The sequence below is a fragment of the Carassius gibelio genome, chromosome B21, assembly GCF_023724105.1.
Source record: "Carassius gibelio isolate Cgi1373 ecotype wild population from Czech Republic chromosome B21, carGib1.2-hapl.c, whole genome shotgun sequence".
In the NCBI taxonomy this organism is placed as follows: Eukaryota; Metazoa; Chordata; class Actinopteri; order Cypriniformes; family Cyprinidae; genus Carassius; species Carassius gibelio.
Window position 1 is genome coordinate 5,894,610 of NC_068416.1, and position 17,639 is coordinate 5,912,248.

Sequence of the window (17,639 nt, forward strand, 5' to 3'; positions counted from 1 at the left end):
TGTCACAGTACTTACAGGTAACTCCAGACTGTCTTTGATCATCCTGGAGGTGATCATTGGCTGAGCCTTTGCCATTCTGGTTATTCTTCTATCCATTTTGATGGTTGTCTTCCGTTTTCTTCCACGTCTCTCTGGTTTTGCTCTCCATTTTAAGGCATTGGAGATCATTTTAGCTGAACAGCCTATCATTTTTTGCACCTCTTTATAGGTTTTCCCCTCTCTAATCAACTTTTTAATCAAAGTACGCTGTTCTTCTGAACAATGTCTTGAACGACCCATTTTCCTCAGCTTTCAAATGCATGTTCAACAAGTGTTGGCTTCATCCTTAAATAGGGGCCACCTGATTCACACCTGTTTCTTCACAAAATTGATGACCTCAGTGATTGAATGCCACACTGCTATTTTTTTGAACACACCCCTTTCAACTAATTCAACTAATTGCCCAATTGCACAGCCTTAAGAGCGTGCATATCATGAATGCTGGGTCTCATTTGTTTTCTGAGAATCTACTGAACCTACTGGTAACTTGTTTGCCACGTAGCTATAAAAAAATATACGAAAAACCTTGATTATTCTGGTTAGTCACATTGTACTGCTATTATTTTGAACAATACTGTATATGGCTCATGAGTTTCAGATCCCCCTGAAATCACATTTGTGTGCACCATATATACTAAAGCTAATATAAATATTCCATTTTATGGGTTAAGTGGGCAGGCTTGTGGGTTAACGCGACCTCACAAAATATGCTACTCATGGTGGCAATACATCATAGTATTTCTTGCCTGACAAAGTTTTATGAGATGTTTGTCCCATGTTGCAATTTTAAATCAGGACAGTTTCGACTACTGGTACAGATTTATTTTCCACTGAATCAGTTGGTGATTAGTACTCAGAGCTCAGTTCTGATATACTTTACTTGACAAAATTAATCAGAAAAGAGCTTCTGTGTTCACTTTGAATGAACGTCCCATAAATTCGATTTCTCTGGGGCTTTTTACTTAACTTCTGTGTTTGTGCATCCTAGAGAGACCTACATGTAAACAGTGTTTCTGAGAAATTTTATGAGAAGCCTCTTAAGAAATTCTAATTATGCCAAAGTTTTGACCTATATTTTTTGGACCAATGTGCAATATCTTGCAACTGTGGCAGCACCCTCAAATGTATACATTTGTATCTCCTTTACCCCTAAAGGGTTCATAATAGTACCTTGGAGCAATAATGTGTACCCTTAACTTCAGAATGTGGTATTATGAAAACTTTAGGGATAAAGAAGTAAAGATGGCACTGCATCAGTGACTAGCTGTTTTTTTTAAATCAGCGCTGGGTAGATTACTCATAAATTGTCTGTAGTCTGTTACTGATTCCAAATTACCACAATAATTATAGTTAGTAATGTAATCTATTTCATTACACATTTTAGATAATATAATCAGACTAGTTTCTGATTACCCTTTGACCTGCCTTATTTATCACATTGATTTTAATAAGATAATCTTGTCATATTGATATAAAAAAAAATATAGAGAGAGAAAGAAAACATATTACAGTTATTGTGATTGTGAACAACATGAAGTGTTTCCCAAACTGGGGTTTGAGATTAATGAACAGCTAATAATTCATTAAAATCACAATAGATAAATAAATAACATCAATGAAAATAAAACACAAATAGAGAGATACAAAAATTAATCTGAAGCTGGCTGGAACCAATGATTCAGCACCCAATTCATGAGAGTAATTTTAATTCCTGAGAAGTTTAGCATTCCAAGAGCAGTTTGAACAGATCAAATGAATGAATGACATATAATCGCATACTCTCATAAGTAGATCCTTTTTTTGAATAAGTAATTACTCTGCGTCCTCTAAAAGAGTGCATTCTATATAGTATGAATGTGTGTAGTATGGATGAAATCTGAACACACTACATTTGCCATATTGTCATTGTCACGTGATCTGCATAAATCCTACCGTGACCTCTTGGGTTAGTAAAGCATCCATCTGATGACCACTTCAGAATCACGCCTGAAGTAGTAGGTCATATGAATATGTTTTGTGAGAACTGTGATTTCTGACACTTCTTTTGTCAAATACTGTTTTTCTCCAAATGTAGTTGGGAAGTATTCAATTGCAATTCTAGATGCAGCCCACCGCCTACTCATTAAGACGTTTAGTTTCTTCATGGTTTTATATTTACATTTTAATAAAACACCCATTAAAGTAATAATTCATTGATTATTCACCCTCATGTCATTTCAAACCTGTATGACTTTTTTATTTTGAGAAATGTTGATAACAAAACCTTTTTAGAGGAAAGAAAGTCTTTCAGCTATGAAATGCCATAAGGATGAATAATTAATTATTGACAGAATTTTTTATTTTTGGGTGAACAATGCGTTTAAAACCAATTTATCTCTTGGCATTATTTATGCAATTTTAATTGCAGCGTAAATGCATCCAAGCCACCTCTGAGCTGCAATTAACTGCCTGTAAATATCTCTAAATATCAATTCAAATGCAGCTTCTTAAAAAAATCGAAATACTTCTAAAGCTATATCTCACGCCCGGTTGCCTGCACCACTCTGAGGCTTTGAAGGGCGTTCCTGTGTTGTGTCTCTGCCTTTTGTTCTGGTTATGGACCCCATTTCCCATCACGCTGTGTTTTATTAAGCCCTAGTCTGCTAATGAAAATTCTGAAAGTCGAGAGTTAATGACGGTAGGACTTACTTGATTATTTATAGGTGTTTTCTCTTGCGTGATTGGTAAACTACTTAATCATTAATGATGAACTGGCCGTGTTAATTATCTGTGCATGCTCCTCCCGAAAACTTTTTAAGAAACATCAAATACATGAAACAACGTACAAAACTCCCCAATTTTGCTATAAGTTTGATTGCTTCATATAATAATTGTTGTTAATAGTGTTCATAGTCTGATTGATTACGTCTTTAATTAATTCTTACGTACATTTCTGCTATATGAACATTTACTGACAGTCACCACTGATAAGCTACTAATAAATATTGTTGAAATCTATATTGTACGGCAGCTTTATAATGATTGGTATTGAGAAATCCCTATACAAATAAACTTGAATTGAATATATATATATATATATATATATATATATATATATATATAATCCATAAACAGCTCCTCAAAAGGCAGACAAAGAAACATGAATTCATATTTAGACATTTTATTGCAAACCAGATAAGAATATGAAATAAACACTGAAGAACAGGACAATAATTTATGCATTATATGAACATGATATTTCTGACATGACACGATACTGCAGTTTAATCGGCCAAGAAATGTTGATTAAGGGGTAAATAAAAACACTCCAAATAAAAGAGAAATCCGCTACACACAGAATGGCTCTCAAACCCCAGCAGTGAGTGGAACTCATATACATTTGCAGACTCGAGGCACTGTGGCTAGAACCAAGCTCAAGGTCAGTCCCCTTCAGTCAGGCCACACGGGCGTCTGAACTCCTGACCTCTCTCATGGATCCATTTGTTTGAAACTGCCAAACGACAGGATGAGACAGGAATGGACATTTAATGCCTTTAAAACAACCTACTTCTTATGCCATGTTCATTTCAACAGGAGTAGTAGTTCTCTCTCAGAAGAACGTGGGATTTATACAATTAAATGCAACTATTCACAGTATTTAAAAGACCATACTTCACATGATGGGCCTGCTTTTAATTCACTTACCCCATTTACTGCCCACTAGAACAGGACAGGCCGCGTGTCTGGTTCTGAAGTCTCCTTCTCCGCTCTTAAAGAGATTGTACCAGAACACTGCTGTTCCCTACAGAGAGACCAGGAGCTTTTTCAAATGAATGCTACATGTAATAAAATAACTGATAACAACACTTTAGTTTAAGGAGCAATTCTCACTCTTAACTAGCATGTATATTACCAGCATCTTAGCGTTTATAAAGCATGATAATATTTTGGATCCCTTAATCTACCCCATACCTAAACTAACAACTAGCTTTCTAATGATTAATAAGCAGCAAATTAGAAGTTTGAGGCAAAAGTTATAGTTAATAGTGAGAATTGGACCATAAAAATAATCTGTGACCTAATTAAATGATCAACTCAACACCTGATGATGATACCAATATTTACATATCAGGGTGATCAATGTGAAAAGAAAATGATGTAATGATTTCATGCATGTTTTATTATGAAATGTTTAAAAAGGTCATCTGTACCTTTCTAGGCCAAATAGCGGCTCCAAAATCAGGGAAAACGGTCGCCCCACCAGCCTCAACATCACTCATCTGTTATGAAGAAAGATTATTAGCATCCTCCTTCCAGAACAACATGGTATGATCAGCATTTCATATGTTTATATAAAAAAAAGACTATATAATCCAGAATATGGGAGTAATTTGACTGAAATGACTTCTAATGCAAAATTCTGCCCAAAATAAAGGTAAATTAGAAACAGAAGAAATACTAAGAAACCAATTTGAAGTTCTTATATATATATATATATATATATATATATATATATATATATATATATATATATACACTTTTTTTTTTCCTGTTTTAGAGGGAGTCTTTTATTTTAATGTACAATGAAACACTCTGGATTTAATGCATCTGCTCAATGCTATTTAGAGATATTATATAGTCACAAAATATGCACAACGGTCTTAAAAGTGCAAGTGTAGTGAAGAGGTTCGCAAACTTTTTTAAGGCAAGATGCCCAGACGCCAGACACCACGGGATACACATACTTACATAATTCTAAAAAGTAGCCACACGATTTCCAGTGCCTAATGATTTGAAAGCATCAGGTTCATCTTTCTATGAAGATAAAATTTTAGAGTAAAGACAGGCAGAGGAGCAGAAGCACAACACATGTACTTACGTAGTTCAGATAGGTGGCAAGTCTATTTCCATCAACCTTGAGGTTGCTGTCAAAAGGACGCTGCAACAGACGTTTGTAACTTTTAAACCAGACTGAACGGCTGAAGAGAATATCTCCGCCTCTGAGGCAACATTATTTTATCTTCAATATGACAAGTGTTAGGCATCAAATCAATTTACAAACATGTACTCAATTTAAAATGTTTTTTTTAGGAGAAAATTGGTTTAATGAAGTGCCTAATACTTTCCCATTTTCATAAAACAATAAATATCCCTATGACATTATCAGGAAATGTCTTACCATCAGCAATAAAAATGTGTACTGTCAGCTGCTATTCCAACCTTTTACAATAGGGGGTGTTTACACAACATAATTTTCAACTAAAAACTGAAAACTCCATGCATTTTGGGGGCCTGAAGAATGCTAATTTTGAAAACATAATCATCTCTGCGTAAACTACAAAAATGTAAATTTGTGAAAACGATGGCATTATCATCTGCGTAAACTACAAAAACGCTAATTTGTAAAAACAATAGCATTATCTCTGCGTAAACTACAAAAATGCTAATTTGTGAAAACAATGACATTATCATCTGTGTAAACTACAAAAACGCTAATTTGTGAAAACAATGGCATTATGATCTCTGCGTATACAAAAATGCTATTATTTGAAAAGAATGACATTATCTCTGTGTAAACTACAAAAATGCTATTTTGTCATAACGATGGCATTATCATTTCTGCGTAAACTACAAAAATGCAAATTTGTGAAAACAATGGCATTATCATCTCTGCGTAAACTACAAAAATGCTAATTTGTCAAAACAATGACGTTATCATCTGCGTAAACTACAAAAATGCAAATTTGTACAAACAACAACATTATCATCTCTGTGTAAACTACAAAAATGCTAATTTGTGAAAACAATGGCATTATCATCTCTGTGTAAACTACAAAAATGCTAATTTGTGAAAACAATGGCATTATCATCTCTGTGTAAACTACAAAAATGCTAATTTGTGAAAACAATGGCATTATGATCTATGCGTAAACTACACAAATGCTATTTTGTCATAACGATGGCATTATCGTTTCTGCGTAAACTACAAAAATGCAAATTTGTGAAAACAATGGCATTATCATCTCTGCGTAAACTACAAAAATGCTAATTTGTCAAAACAATGACATTATCATCTGCGTAAACTACAAAAATGCAAATTTGTACAAACAACGACATTATCATCTCCGCGTAAACTACAAAAATGCTAATTTGTAAAAACAATGGCATTATCATCTCTGTGTAAACTACAAAAATGCTAATTTGTGAAAACAATGGCATTATGATCTATGCGTAAACTACACAAATGCTATTTTGTCATAACGATGGCATTATCGTTTCTGCGTAAACTACAAAAATGCAAATTTGTGAAAACCGTGACTTAATGCATATTACCTGTTGGGTCTACAGGAATGTGTATGTGCTTAGTGTTTCTTTACAAAGTGACATCAACCATCTAATGGCCTGGCATGAAAAATACAGTGGTTTTAGTCATTTTCGTGGATCCGTGTGAACAGGAGTCATTTAGACAACATTATCATCTGCATGCAAATCTTTAAAAAATGCAAAATGGGCAAAGTCGTGTAAACATACCCTATACCTCACATAAAACATCATTAAATAGAATAAAACTTTCAATAATAACTTTCAAAATAAATTTTGGCCTTGCCCTCTTGCATGCTTCTGTTATTGAAAAATAATCATTTTATTTATTTATAACTGGCATATGGAGATTTCATAGACTCTATATTAAGGTTTTTAATTATATTACATTATATTATTTTTGGTTTACAGACAAAATATGGAAAAAGTTGAGAAACTGATATTGTGTGACAACTGACAGTAAAAATGCCCCACTGATATAAATGTTTTCTTAATTATAAGAGAAATATCAAAATGACACTGCATTGTTTTTTTAAATGAAAACGGTCACTAATATTTCTTCACTGATTGTTCTGGTGTAAAATATCATGCCACATAACTGAAGGAATGATGTAGTTCATGCACAAAGCTCTTACCCTTGAGAAATCATAATGTGGCTCATATTGACCTCCAACGCCATAGTTAGCCACCTACGATTGAACAGAAGTTATAAGAAAACTCTTTTCACACACATTCAGTTACAGTCACAATTCACTATTCACATAACACTGGGTGAAAAGTAAATCATGTGCATCAAAAATCTGTAACTTTATATCAAGAACATTTCTCACCATTAACTAGCATGCTGTTTATTATTACTTACAAATTACGTTAATGCCTTATTCTGCATGATCATATTTTAGATCTAACCCACATCTAAACTTAACAACTTACTATTATAGACATCAAAATAGAAATTTATTAGGGCAAAAGTCATAGCTAATAGTTAGTAAATAGTGAGAATTGGTCCCGAGAGTAAAGTGTAAATAATGAACATGGAGGTATGACATAATATTAATATCCAAATTTTTAACCGACAAATATTTTTAAAATAATTTTATTGCGGTTATTGTAATGTGTATTATTCTAAATACACTATTCCATATTACATAATATTAAATACTGTCTCTAAAATGTATAATGTATTATATTAAGTGCTGTCAAAGAATTAATCGCATCCAAAATAAGTTTTCGTTTACATAATGTGTGTGTACTGTGTATATTTATTATGTATTTAAAAAAATATTTACATGTATATATTTATAATGTATATAGATATATTTATATATTTCTTTCTGAAATATATATACACATGCATGTGTGTGCATTTATATATACATAATAAATATACACAGTACACATGCATATATTATTTAAACAAAAACTTTTGATCGTGATTAATAATTTGACAGCACTACTTGTATTATTAATTTAATTTAAAACTTTTCAATGTAAATCAAATTAAAATGTAACAATTCCTTACAATTTTTTGGGAAACAAAGTACTGCACAACACGTTTACTGTTACCAGAAAATTGTGATTATTTCTGAAATTTAGTTTTAATAACGGCATTATTATTCATTTGAGAAGTACATTCTACTGTATTATATTATACTGTATTACAGGGATACACGATATTATTGTACTGCTATCATAATCGGCCGATAATGGCTTTAAATGTAAATATAATTTCATCGGCCCTATATGAAAAATGATGTCCATATGTCTTGCCAATGAAAGGAATATGTCAACTCACATGTGCTCAGGATGTGCTAGTGATATGACCATCTAAACATGTTAAATCTAAAAATAAAATGTTAGGGTTGACACTGCATCTTTCTGGGGTATGCACCGATTGATATATAGTTTATTTATAATTATTTTCAAAGCTTTACTTTACTGTCAAAAAAACTTAATTACTGTTTATTTAATTTTAACAAATAAGTTAAAAACTAACTAAAATTTAAAATATTTGGTATCGAATAGGAAAATGAGTTGAAAAATATCGGCATATCGGTTATCGGCAAAAATCCAATATCGTGCATCCCTATTATATTATATTATATTATATTACATTATATTACATCATATCACATTCTCAGGCATGAGACTAAAGCCTAAGGAGACCACGGCTTGCATGTGTGATGTTCTGGAGTATTTAGGATGAGTGACCTGTAGAAGTTCTGCAGTGTCTACAGTTAATCCAGTGATGTCCTCTATTCTCTGATTGACCCGAGCGATCACTGGATCGTCTTCCCCATCTAACCATGCGCTGGAGACACACCAGAAAACAAGGAGATAATGACAAAATTCTGTTCAACAGCTGCATTGCAATATCAAATAATAACACTTCTTTATGCATTACTTACAGGTGAGAGCTATGACCAAATCACAGAATGAAACCATTTACATCACAGTAAAGGCATATCATAATATACTTTTTTTGCTGGATATTCGATGAAAAGATCAAGAGTGATGTTGTTCTAAATATCAGCAGTTAGGAACAAGATTCCTTGTGCACCAATATTCATGCATATATATGTACTGTCATGTTCTTTATACTGCAAATACAATAAAGGCCCCAGCCTTTGTTAACTCTTTCCCCGTCAGCATTTTTTTTAAGTTGCCAGCCACTGCCAGCGATTTTTATGATTTTCACAAAACTGTGATGATCTCCAGTATATTTTGCTGTATTAATATCTGAATGTGCAATACACCAAAATAAAGATCAGAGCCTCTACTTGTATAACTTTCTTTGGATCAACATTTTTACTCCATAACATTACCGTATATGCTGTCTATTGCTGATGACTGCATTATTTTTTATATGCATCTGTTTACATAAGAGATCGCTCCTTTCTGCGTCCTGTCCATGTGTGTTTTTGTTCGGGAGGTTTTGTACTCATTCAGAAGATGTGTAATAGCGCCTCCGAGTGTATAACAGAGAAACTTTTTTGGCAGGGAAGAGTTGTCTTCTAAATGATGTGATAACTGAAAGGGTTAACTTATGTCTGTGCACAGCATTAATGAACAGCTGTGTATGAGATGTGCTCACCTTTTGGAAACTCTGTAATTGGCGACCGTCAGAACGCCTGTTTTTGGGTCTCTCACTGTGGCTCTAGCAAGCTACAGAGAACAACTCAGAATTTAGATTTGCAAAAATAATCAGTCACTACTTTTACAACTTTAAACTATAAGCTAATGCCTTATATGAGGGTCAGTGGATTTTTAGCTTAGTGGGGTTATTAAGACACCAATGCTGTTCCATTTAAGACCAAATCTCAATAGAAAAATTACATTTAAAATAGTTTTCCTTTGTCAATTCTTTTCATGCATTTTATTTTATTTTACAGCTTCTTTGTGACGTGCTCGCTGAAACAAATGCATGCAATTCATTTCTATTAATCTTAAAATTCTTTGTGCTCCAGGGTCACATCTGTCCGTCACTCACCTTAGGTTTGGCCAGCTCCTTGATCTTGTCGATCTCTTCATCAGAGAGGGCGTCCAGAAAGCGTACGATATGAGGACTGTCCCACTCGTCCTCCTCCTTCATGGGTTTGAGCAGCAGACGCGGGCTCCTGTTCCCGTCCTGATAGCGGCAGAACAGTCGGCTACGCCTCTTTGGAGTCTGTCGGGAAATTAAGAAACTGAACAACAGCCTACCTTATTTAGGATGAGAATATTTATTGAAATAAATTAATTTCTGTTTTCTATTTTGCAAACACTCATCTGAAATCAAAAAAGCATCAGGATTTGATGTTATACCTACACTGGGAAAAGATTAAATATTCAATTACAGTTTTCCCTAAATTCTCTTTTGTGTTATCATCATATTTCTCTGATAAAAATCTACTTCCTGGGAGTAATGGGCTTTATATTGTCATTGTGACGTCTTCTTCTTCTCAGCCCTGCCTTATGTAGGAGTTATGTTGTTCATCACAGTGAACTGACACTGTATTAGACATGATTTTAGCATCTTAGTTACTTTGTTGTTGTCATTATTCAACTATCGCATCTTTGTTTTATTTTAATTTAATTTTTTATTATTATCTATAACAGACAGTCTGTTTTGGGTTGGTTGGGGAGGGTTTACGAATCTAAAAATAAAACAATCTCTGTACAAACAATAGCATTTGTCTATAAAATAAATAAAAAAAGTAAAAATTTATATTGTGAAATAATATCATTTAAACTTATTGACAATGATTTTTATTATTATTGGTGTTGAAAACGGTTTTAGCTGCACACAGCACTTATTTAAAATATATTAAATTTTTTGCATCATTTTAAATATCTTTACAGTCACCTTGGATCAAATTATTTGATGCCTTATAAAAACCATGCATACCCCAATCCTATGAACAGCTGTGTATTACATCTTTCACAAAATTATTAAGCAGAAAAAACCAACTGTATTCAACATTGATAATAAAACAGAAATGCAGCAAATCAGCATATTATTATGATTTCTGAAGACTGTGTGAGACTGAAGACTGGAGTAATGATGATGAAACTACAGATTTGATCACAGAAATAAATTATATTTTAAAATATATTCACACTGAAAACAGTTATTCTGAAGAGTAATAATATTTCACTATTTTTACTGCATGTTTAATTAAATAAATGCAGCCCTTGTGAGCAGAAGAAATCTGTGTGAAGAAATGTGACTCAAAATGATGAGGCTTACAAAATCAATAAAGTGAAAAGTGCAATAGGTTCCCTCATTTTGCATTTGGGATGTAAGCTGCGCTCACCATTTTGACTCCCTCTCCCCTGCAGAGGGCCTCGTACACCTCTCTCTCGGGCAGGTGGTCTTTGGGTCTCTCATAGGTGTCCAGCTGAATGGGCGTCTGGTCTGCAGGCTCCTGCTGGCTCTGACCCCGGTCCCTCTGCTCTTTAGACAGCAGCCGCTCGAAGTAGCGCAGGTTTGCTCCTGCCCTCTGGTGGCTGGGATCTGCACACGCATGCACAGGATAGGCAATTCTCAAAAGTTGACAAATACAGCAAAAAAAAAAAAAAAAAATTACTTTCTTTGTAAAAGGCATTAAGTTGATCATACTGATTTCAAAATTAAGGGTTCATTAGTGTGAATATGCATTGAACCAAACACTATCATAACATCTTGATAATTCAATCTACTTTATTTTTGACAGACCCTGTTTCCATACTGACTGCACATTTTCAGCAGTTAAAGTAATGCTTTGGTATTGACCACATCACAATACAGAATTTTAACTCATATACTAAAAATGTTGCATAACTGTACTAAAATGTTGTCTACGTTCCCCAAATAAAGGATTATGTGTTCCCTTTTGTGACTCCCGAAACAATGATGACATGTTTCAGTCGTGACTGTTTATGGGAATAACACACACACAAAACACTTTTAGGTAGTGACAATTTTAGATACTTTCAATAGATCTTCATAAACATCTAAAATGTGGATTCTTAAATGCTTTTTAAATGGGTTTGGTTTGGTTGTGGGACAGAAGTTTGCCCCAATTCTGTAGAATGGCCCATATTTGTGACTCTCGAGCACAAAACCTGTCATAAGGGGCTATTTTTAATAAATTGAGATGTATTCATCATCTGAAAGCTGAAAAATAATCTCTCCATTAATGTATGGTTTGTTAGGAGGACAATATTTGTCTGAGATGCAACCTTTTAATCTGAGAGTGCAAAAAAACAATCTAAATATTGAAAGAAAAAAAAAACTTTCAAGTTGTCAAAAGAAGTTCTTAGCAATGCATATTACTGATCAAAAAAGAAGTTTTAATATATTTACAATAGGAAATTTACAAAATATCTTCATGGAACATGATCTTTACTTAATATCCTAATGATGTTTGGCAAAAAAGAGAAATGGATCATTTTGACCCATACAGTGTATTGTTGTCTATTGCTACAAATATACAGATGAGAGATTCCTGTGCCTTTATGTGGCTTTTACATTTCCTAATGATCATCTAGTGTCATCAGAAGATAATGAGAGAATGGCCCACCGATGTCCACCAAGCGTCGGGTGAGTTCGATGGCTCGTGGCAGGTCTCCCATCTGATAGACGGAGTAACTCAGATAATCTAAGATATCAGCTTTGGGTGTCTTGGCGTCTTCTCCCGAGTCCATCTGTCTGAGCGCCTGCTGCATCCACAGCACGGAGTGATAATAGTCATTCTCGCTGTAGGCCAGTTTACCCATGTCGAAGCAGTCCTCCACGGTCAGCTCCACGCTGTAGCGCACCCCTGCGGACACAACGTCACCTCATTCATCACAGGCTTTACCATGGATATCATATTGTCAGACTGATCAACCCTGATCCCAGCCATTAGCCCCATCACACTGAGATCTGTTATCATTCATGTCAAACTGTACAACAGTCACACAAAAATACTTTAGATACATTCTGTTTACTGTTGTCATTATTTATAGTCTTTCTCTACATAGTTTTTATTGGCAACTAGCTGAAATCATTACACACACACACACACATATAGGTTGTTTTGTTTTTGTTTTCACTTATTTCCATATTTCAGCCAGTACTTATTTCACACAATAAATGCTTTCATTGCTTTGAAAGTTTTAGTATTTTGAGCATTTTTATTTTGTCTATATATTTATTACGTTTTAGATTTTAGCATCACTTTGTTTAGTTTTAGTTATTTAGTCCTCAACTTAAATTAAAGAAAAAACTGGAATTGCGAGAGGGAGGGGAAATTATTTCGAGGGCACATGAATGCTCGAAAAATGAATGATAAAAACAGATAAATGGTGTTTAATAAATAATATAATTTTCAACAAAAAAAAGATGAGTTTGAGTAAAAACTTCAGTTTTAACTGGATTTTAAAGCTAACAATTAACTAACAATCACTTTGTTAAATCTCTACTCTTTTGAGGAGTCAGCATGAAGCACTCGGGTACAAACAGTTGCACTTACAGTTTATGTGCATCTTGCAGAATATGCTAGATGATATTAATTTAACTTCTGAAGCAAACTGTAATTCAAAGGTTTACACCCCCAGGTCATCGATGTCATATCACACACCAAGTTTGGTTTGAATACACTGAAGCGTTGCTGAGATATAGCCTCAAGTCCAGCAGACTTATCAAATTTGTTCAAGCGTTATTCACAGACAGTTTTGACTAATCCACTTGGATTTGACCATGTTTTTGGCATGGCCTCAAGATGACCTGGTTCGATTTTCGCAAAAATTGGACCGATAGTCTAGGAGGAGTTCAAAAAAGTGCAACTGAAATGGAAAATTAAGTCAATGCAATCAAATCATATTGAGACATCTTGAGGTTTTTAGCATAAACAAAGTGCATATTTGGACAGCTGGTTGCACAAGAGGGATTGAGTTAGAGGCTCCAAATTTGCTGTGGTTCATGTCGAGACTGTCCCAAATGTCATAACTTGCCTGCAAGCACTTCTATGGGCTTCCATTGACTCAAGAGCAAAGGAGGAAGAGAAAGAACATTAAACTAAACTAAACAGATACGACAGGTGTCTACATACCTAGTGCTTGGCCCCAATACCAAATCAAGGCAGCGTTCAGATTAGAAAGTTACTAAAAAGTCCAAATGATAAAATAAACATATGCTTTAAAAACATTATTTAGATTTGTTCCCCTTTGACGGTCTCAGTTTATCACTGCTGTCACTAGGAATACGAGCCTTGTATGAAATGAGAAGAGTTGGAGTTAGCAGAGAACTGCTCTGACCTGGCAGTCTGCCTTTGGAGAAACTCTCAGAGTCCAGTTTATACGTGTCCTGCAGACGCATGAGCGCTTTGGCTGCCCCCTTCTCGTCCTCCTCATCCGGGAAATACTGTCTGTGCACAGACATGTTCGATACGAAACCTTCGGAAGAAAAAAGAAGAGCTTTTTATTACACAAGACTGCACAAGTTTCTTTCTTCTGCTCAACACAACAGATAACAAGTTGGCGTTCATAGTATTTTCTCTCTACTATGGAAGTCAATGGCTATCAGCAAATGTTTGGTTGGAGGGTGAGTAAATGACAGGATTTTCTTTTTTGGGTAACCCACACCTTAAGTGTCTCTGCATTTTATATACTGTACATATATGTATTTGGTAAAAGTGCATCATGTTGGGATCCTGAACACCCATGTCAGGGTTATTTCTCATGGTAATGTACATTATCGCTTGCATGGCTTTCATTTAAGAGGAAACAGTCTCAAGAACTCCCTGTGGCAACACATGTTCACACAAGTTCACATTAGGGAGTGAAAATACACACTCAGACCCTGACGCTTGAATTTATAACAGCTAAGAGGCGTTGTTGTCTAATACTCTCTTAGCTGTTATAATTCTTGGGGCTTGTTGCTTTAATACTGTACCATCTGATGGGTCCTGCAGCACCAGACTCTCTAACTCGGACCACTCGGTGTTGAGTCTCTTCATCAGCTTGTAGGCGTTCACCGGGTGAGCCAGGAAGCCCTCAGGGTCCAACGTGGACGCACGGGTCAACAGATCCAGTTTATTAGCCCAGCTGAAGCCAAAAGATGGACAGAAACTCACAAATGAGTCGTGGGTTCATGTACAGTCATATATTCTAGTGGAAGTCTCACCTCTTCACAGCTTCAAGTTTCATCTCTTCTGCTTCAATGTACTCTTTCAGCGATTGGACGAGCTCCCTCTCTGTAAATATCAGGTCTGTCATTTGGCCTGTGAAAAGAGAAGGCAAAATGTTTTTTTTTACCGCATTTATTTACGTTTTAGAGTCCTTCAGCAAAGCCAGCCAGTCCCATTTAAAGGTGTGTTCTTTGATCACTTTCTGCATGTCATTTAAGATGATTTTCATGCAACTAGGAGGAATTGGTACCAATTGACGTGAAGATTTCGGCTCGCGTGGGAGAAGAGAAGGATGACAGAGTCAGCAGAGTAAACACCAGAAACATTGCCATTGTCAAGCAAAACCTACAAGGAAACCAAACAGACATTTTAAATGTGAAGATATACTTTATATCCCAATGAACTTAACCAAAGTCTTCAACTGAAGACTGCTCAGGGAGATTATTATGCACCAAGACTGAGCATATGTGTGTTGAGCATTGAGGACAAACTCTGAACACTGAGCCAAGTCAGATCTGTGGTGCTTAACCAGAAGTGGGTCAAGAAACAGCTGCAGAGCTTTTATTGCTGGCCAAAAAACAAGAGTATGACAAGAAAATATATTTTATATAGAAACTGATTCAACTTATAAATATACACTGCCGTTCAAAAGTTTGAGGTCAGTCTTTTTCTTTTAAAAGTGATAGTAAAAACATGTATGTTCTATTAATTTTTAAGATTACATGTTCAAGGGTAGGTATCTACTGCTCATTTTAAAATCAGTCACAAAAGTGCAAGTGGAATTGGTCACAGCCACAAATGTGAGGATGGGAACTAACTAAGCTTTTGGTTAATGACTGGTCATTGATGTAAAATTGTGTCACCTGCCATAACGAATGGTTTAACTGGGCATGGGTGAAATTGGTGGAACCCAAAATGGAAACCACAAATCACATCCACAAGTCTTTTACAACAGTCCAGCATTTAAAGACCTCACGATTCAACTGGAGTCGGATTCAGGAAGTCCCAGTCGGATTCCAACATGATTTCTGATGCATCGCAGTTCTTTAGCAAATCTCCAAACAGAATGAATTTTCAGTGAATTAAGGTAGCTTGTTCCAAAGATTCTGCATAAAATCTTACTAAAATCTGCTTTCTTTGCAATAGACCTGAAATTGGACTACTGAAATAGAGGGTGTGATAACTTATGGATCATTCAGTCAGAGCCATTGAATACTTCCTCAAGAGTTCACACCTACTTTCAAACTAAACTCAGTGGAATCTGAACTCAGCAGTGTTCGGTCTCTTCAGTTTCTCTTCACTCAACACTCCTCTTGTTTGTGCTAATCGACCTTTTACACATTTTAATTGGAGAAGTTATCATTAGACAAGAATGCAGATTCTTCCGTGTATGAAATCAGAAACCAGTGCTGCTCTGTCTGTTAAATCCAGCTCAGCTTCCAAATCACAGAACATCAAGAGCAATATTTATCAGATCATTTAAGTTGAGACAAACAGCATTAGCATACTGTAATAACAAGAATAAAAAAGACTAACTAAACCTTAAGAGCAAACCAGCACAAACTCTAAACTCCCAAATGTTTCTGAAGTGAGTTCATGAGCGATGACGTCATCTTCTAGAAAAGTTTCTGTCCTCCTCAACAAGATCTGCTGCTTACAGAACATCAGCACAACTCTACAGTACAGCACTCTTGTAAAACAATCCATGCCTTCAGCTACATTTAGACACTGATGTGTGTGTGTGTGTGTGTGTGTGTGATAAACACACTACATAATAAAAAGTGCACCTGCAAAAAGAAAAACACTCAAAAAATCTAAAATAAATCTAAAACAAATAGCAAGAAGCCTATAGGGAATAAAACAAATATATATATATATATATATATAGCGTACAAAGAATAAAAACATGCCCTGTTTGTTTTTATACAGGTTTTACATTTACAAAAACAGTATTTTACCACTTAAATGTTACCGGTAAAAATGCATGCAAAAAGGTTCACATATAAGAGCTCCCACCTCGGTCCGCGTTGAAAGTGTGACAGTGTGATGTGTGAGACCAGCAGAAGCAGTTTCTCCGCAGTCTTTCAGCTGTTTTGCAGTGATTTTAGTCGTTGCCACGTACAGAAGAGAAGAGCCTCTCACACACGCGCGCGCACACATCCTCGTAATAAACGCGCACGCACATTCCCGAGCTCCACGATGAGCATTTAACAAACAGCATAACAGTCTCAAATATAACTTCATATCAGCTGACCTAAACTTGAGTACAACCTTTATGCATATTGAACGTCACTGACTCTCTAATGGCATTGAAGAACCACGTGTTAACACAGATGAAGAAGGATGAGGACACGTCTCTGTGTCGCCGAGCATATAAACCAAGAGAAGAACGTTCTGGAACAGTCGTAATACTTTTGTGTTCAAGTCATATGCATGGTGCTGGAGCTTAATCGAGGTATTTGATTAATTTAGAGATGTACTCCCAGTAAAGTTGTCCTGCCCAGCATCCGAGATCGATGCGACACAAGGCTCAGCATCTACACTGTGAGTTAATCAGGTAAAACGAAACCTGGAGGACTGCACGTTCACTGTTCGTTCAGCAGTCTGTCAAATAACGGAAATAAGAATCACTATATGTTAGCATCATATAGCTACACGAGAGTTCAG

The 17,639-nt window shown here is 35.3% G+C and overlaps 1 protein-coding gene across 3 annotated transcripts; it reads right to left on the reverse strand.

Annotated features, from left to right (window-relative positions):
• Window positions 1-3,183: 3,183 nt before the first annotated feature.
• On the reverse strand, window positions 3,184-17,433 carry LOC127986628 (prolyl 4-hydroxylase subunit alpha-2-like). 3 transcript variants are annotated; one of them, XM_052588941.1, is made up of 15 exons: window positions 16,989-17,433; window positions 15,223-15,317; window positions 14,969-15,065; window positions 14,738-14,889; window positions 14,101-14,238; window positions 12,384-12,623; window positions 11,136-11,335; window positions 9,830-10,006; window positions 9,434-9,504; window positions 8,551-8,650; window positions 6,975-7,028; window positions 4,898-4,957; window positions 4,230-4,298; window positions 3,724-3,820; window positions 3,184-3,529 (listed from the first exon to the last, which is right to left on the reverse strand). In XM_052588941.1, the coding sequence occupies exons 2-15, from the start codon at window positions 15,302-15,304 to the stop codon at window positions 3,459-3,461; spliced, it is 1,608 nt and encodes a 535-aa protein (XP_052444901.1). In that variant the 5' UTR covers window positions 15,305-15,317; window positions 16,989-17,433; the 3' UTR covers window positions 3,184-3,458. The 3 variants fall into 3 exon arrangements, 2 of the variants coding, with proteins under 2 accessions (XP_052444901.1, XP_052444900.1); XM_052588940.1 differs by lacking the exon at window positions 16,989-17,433 and having other exon boundaries at window positions 15,223-16,712; XR_008160905.1 differs by lacking the exons at window positions 3,184-3,529; window positions 4,898-4,957; window positions 16,989-17,433 and adding an exon at window positions 4,768-4,833 and having other exon boundaries at window positions 3,742-3,820; window positions 15,223-16,712.
• Window positions 17,434-17,639: the final 206 nt, after the last annotated feature.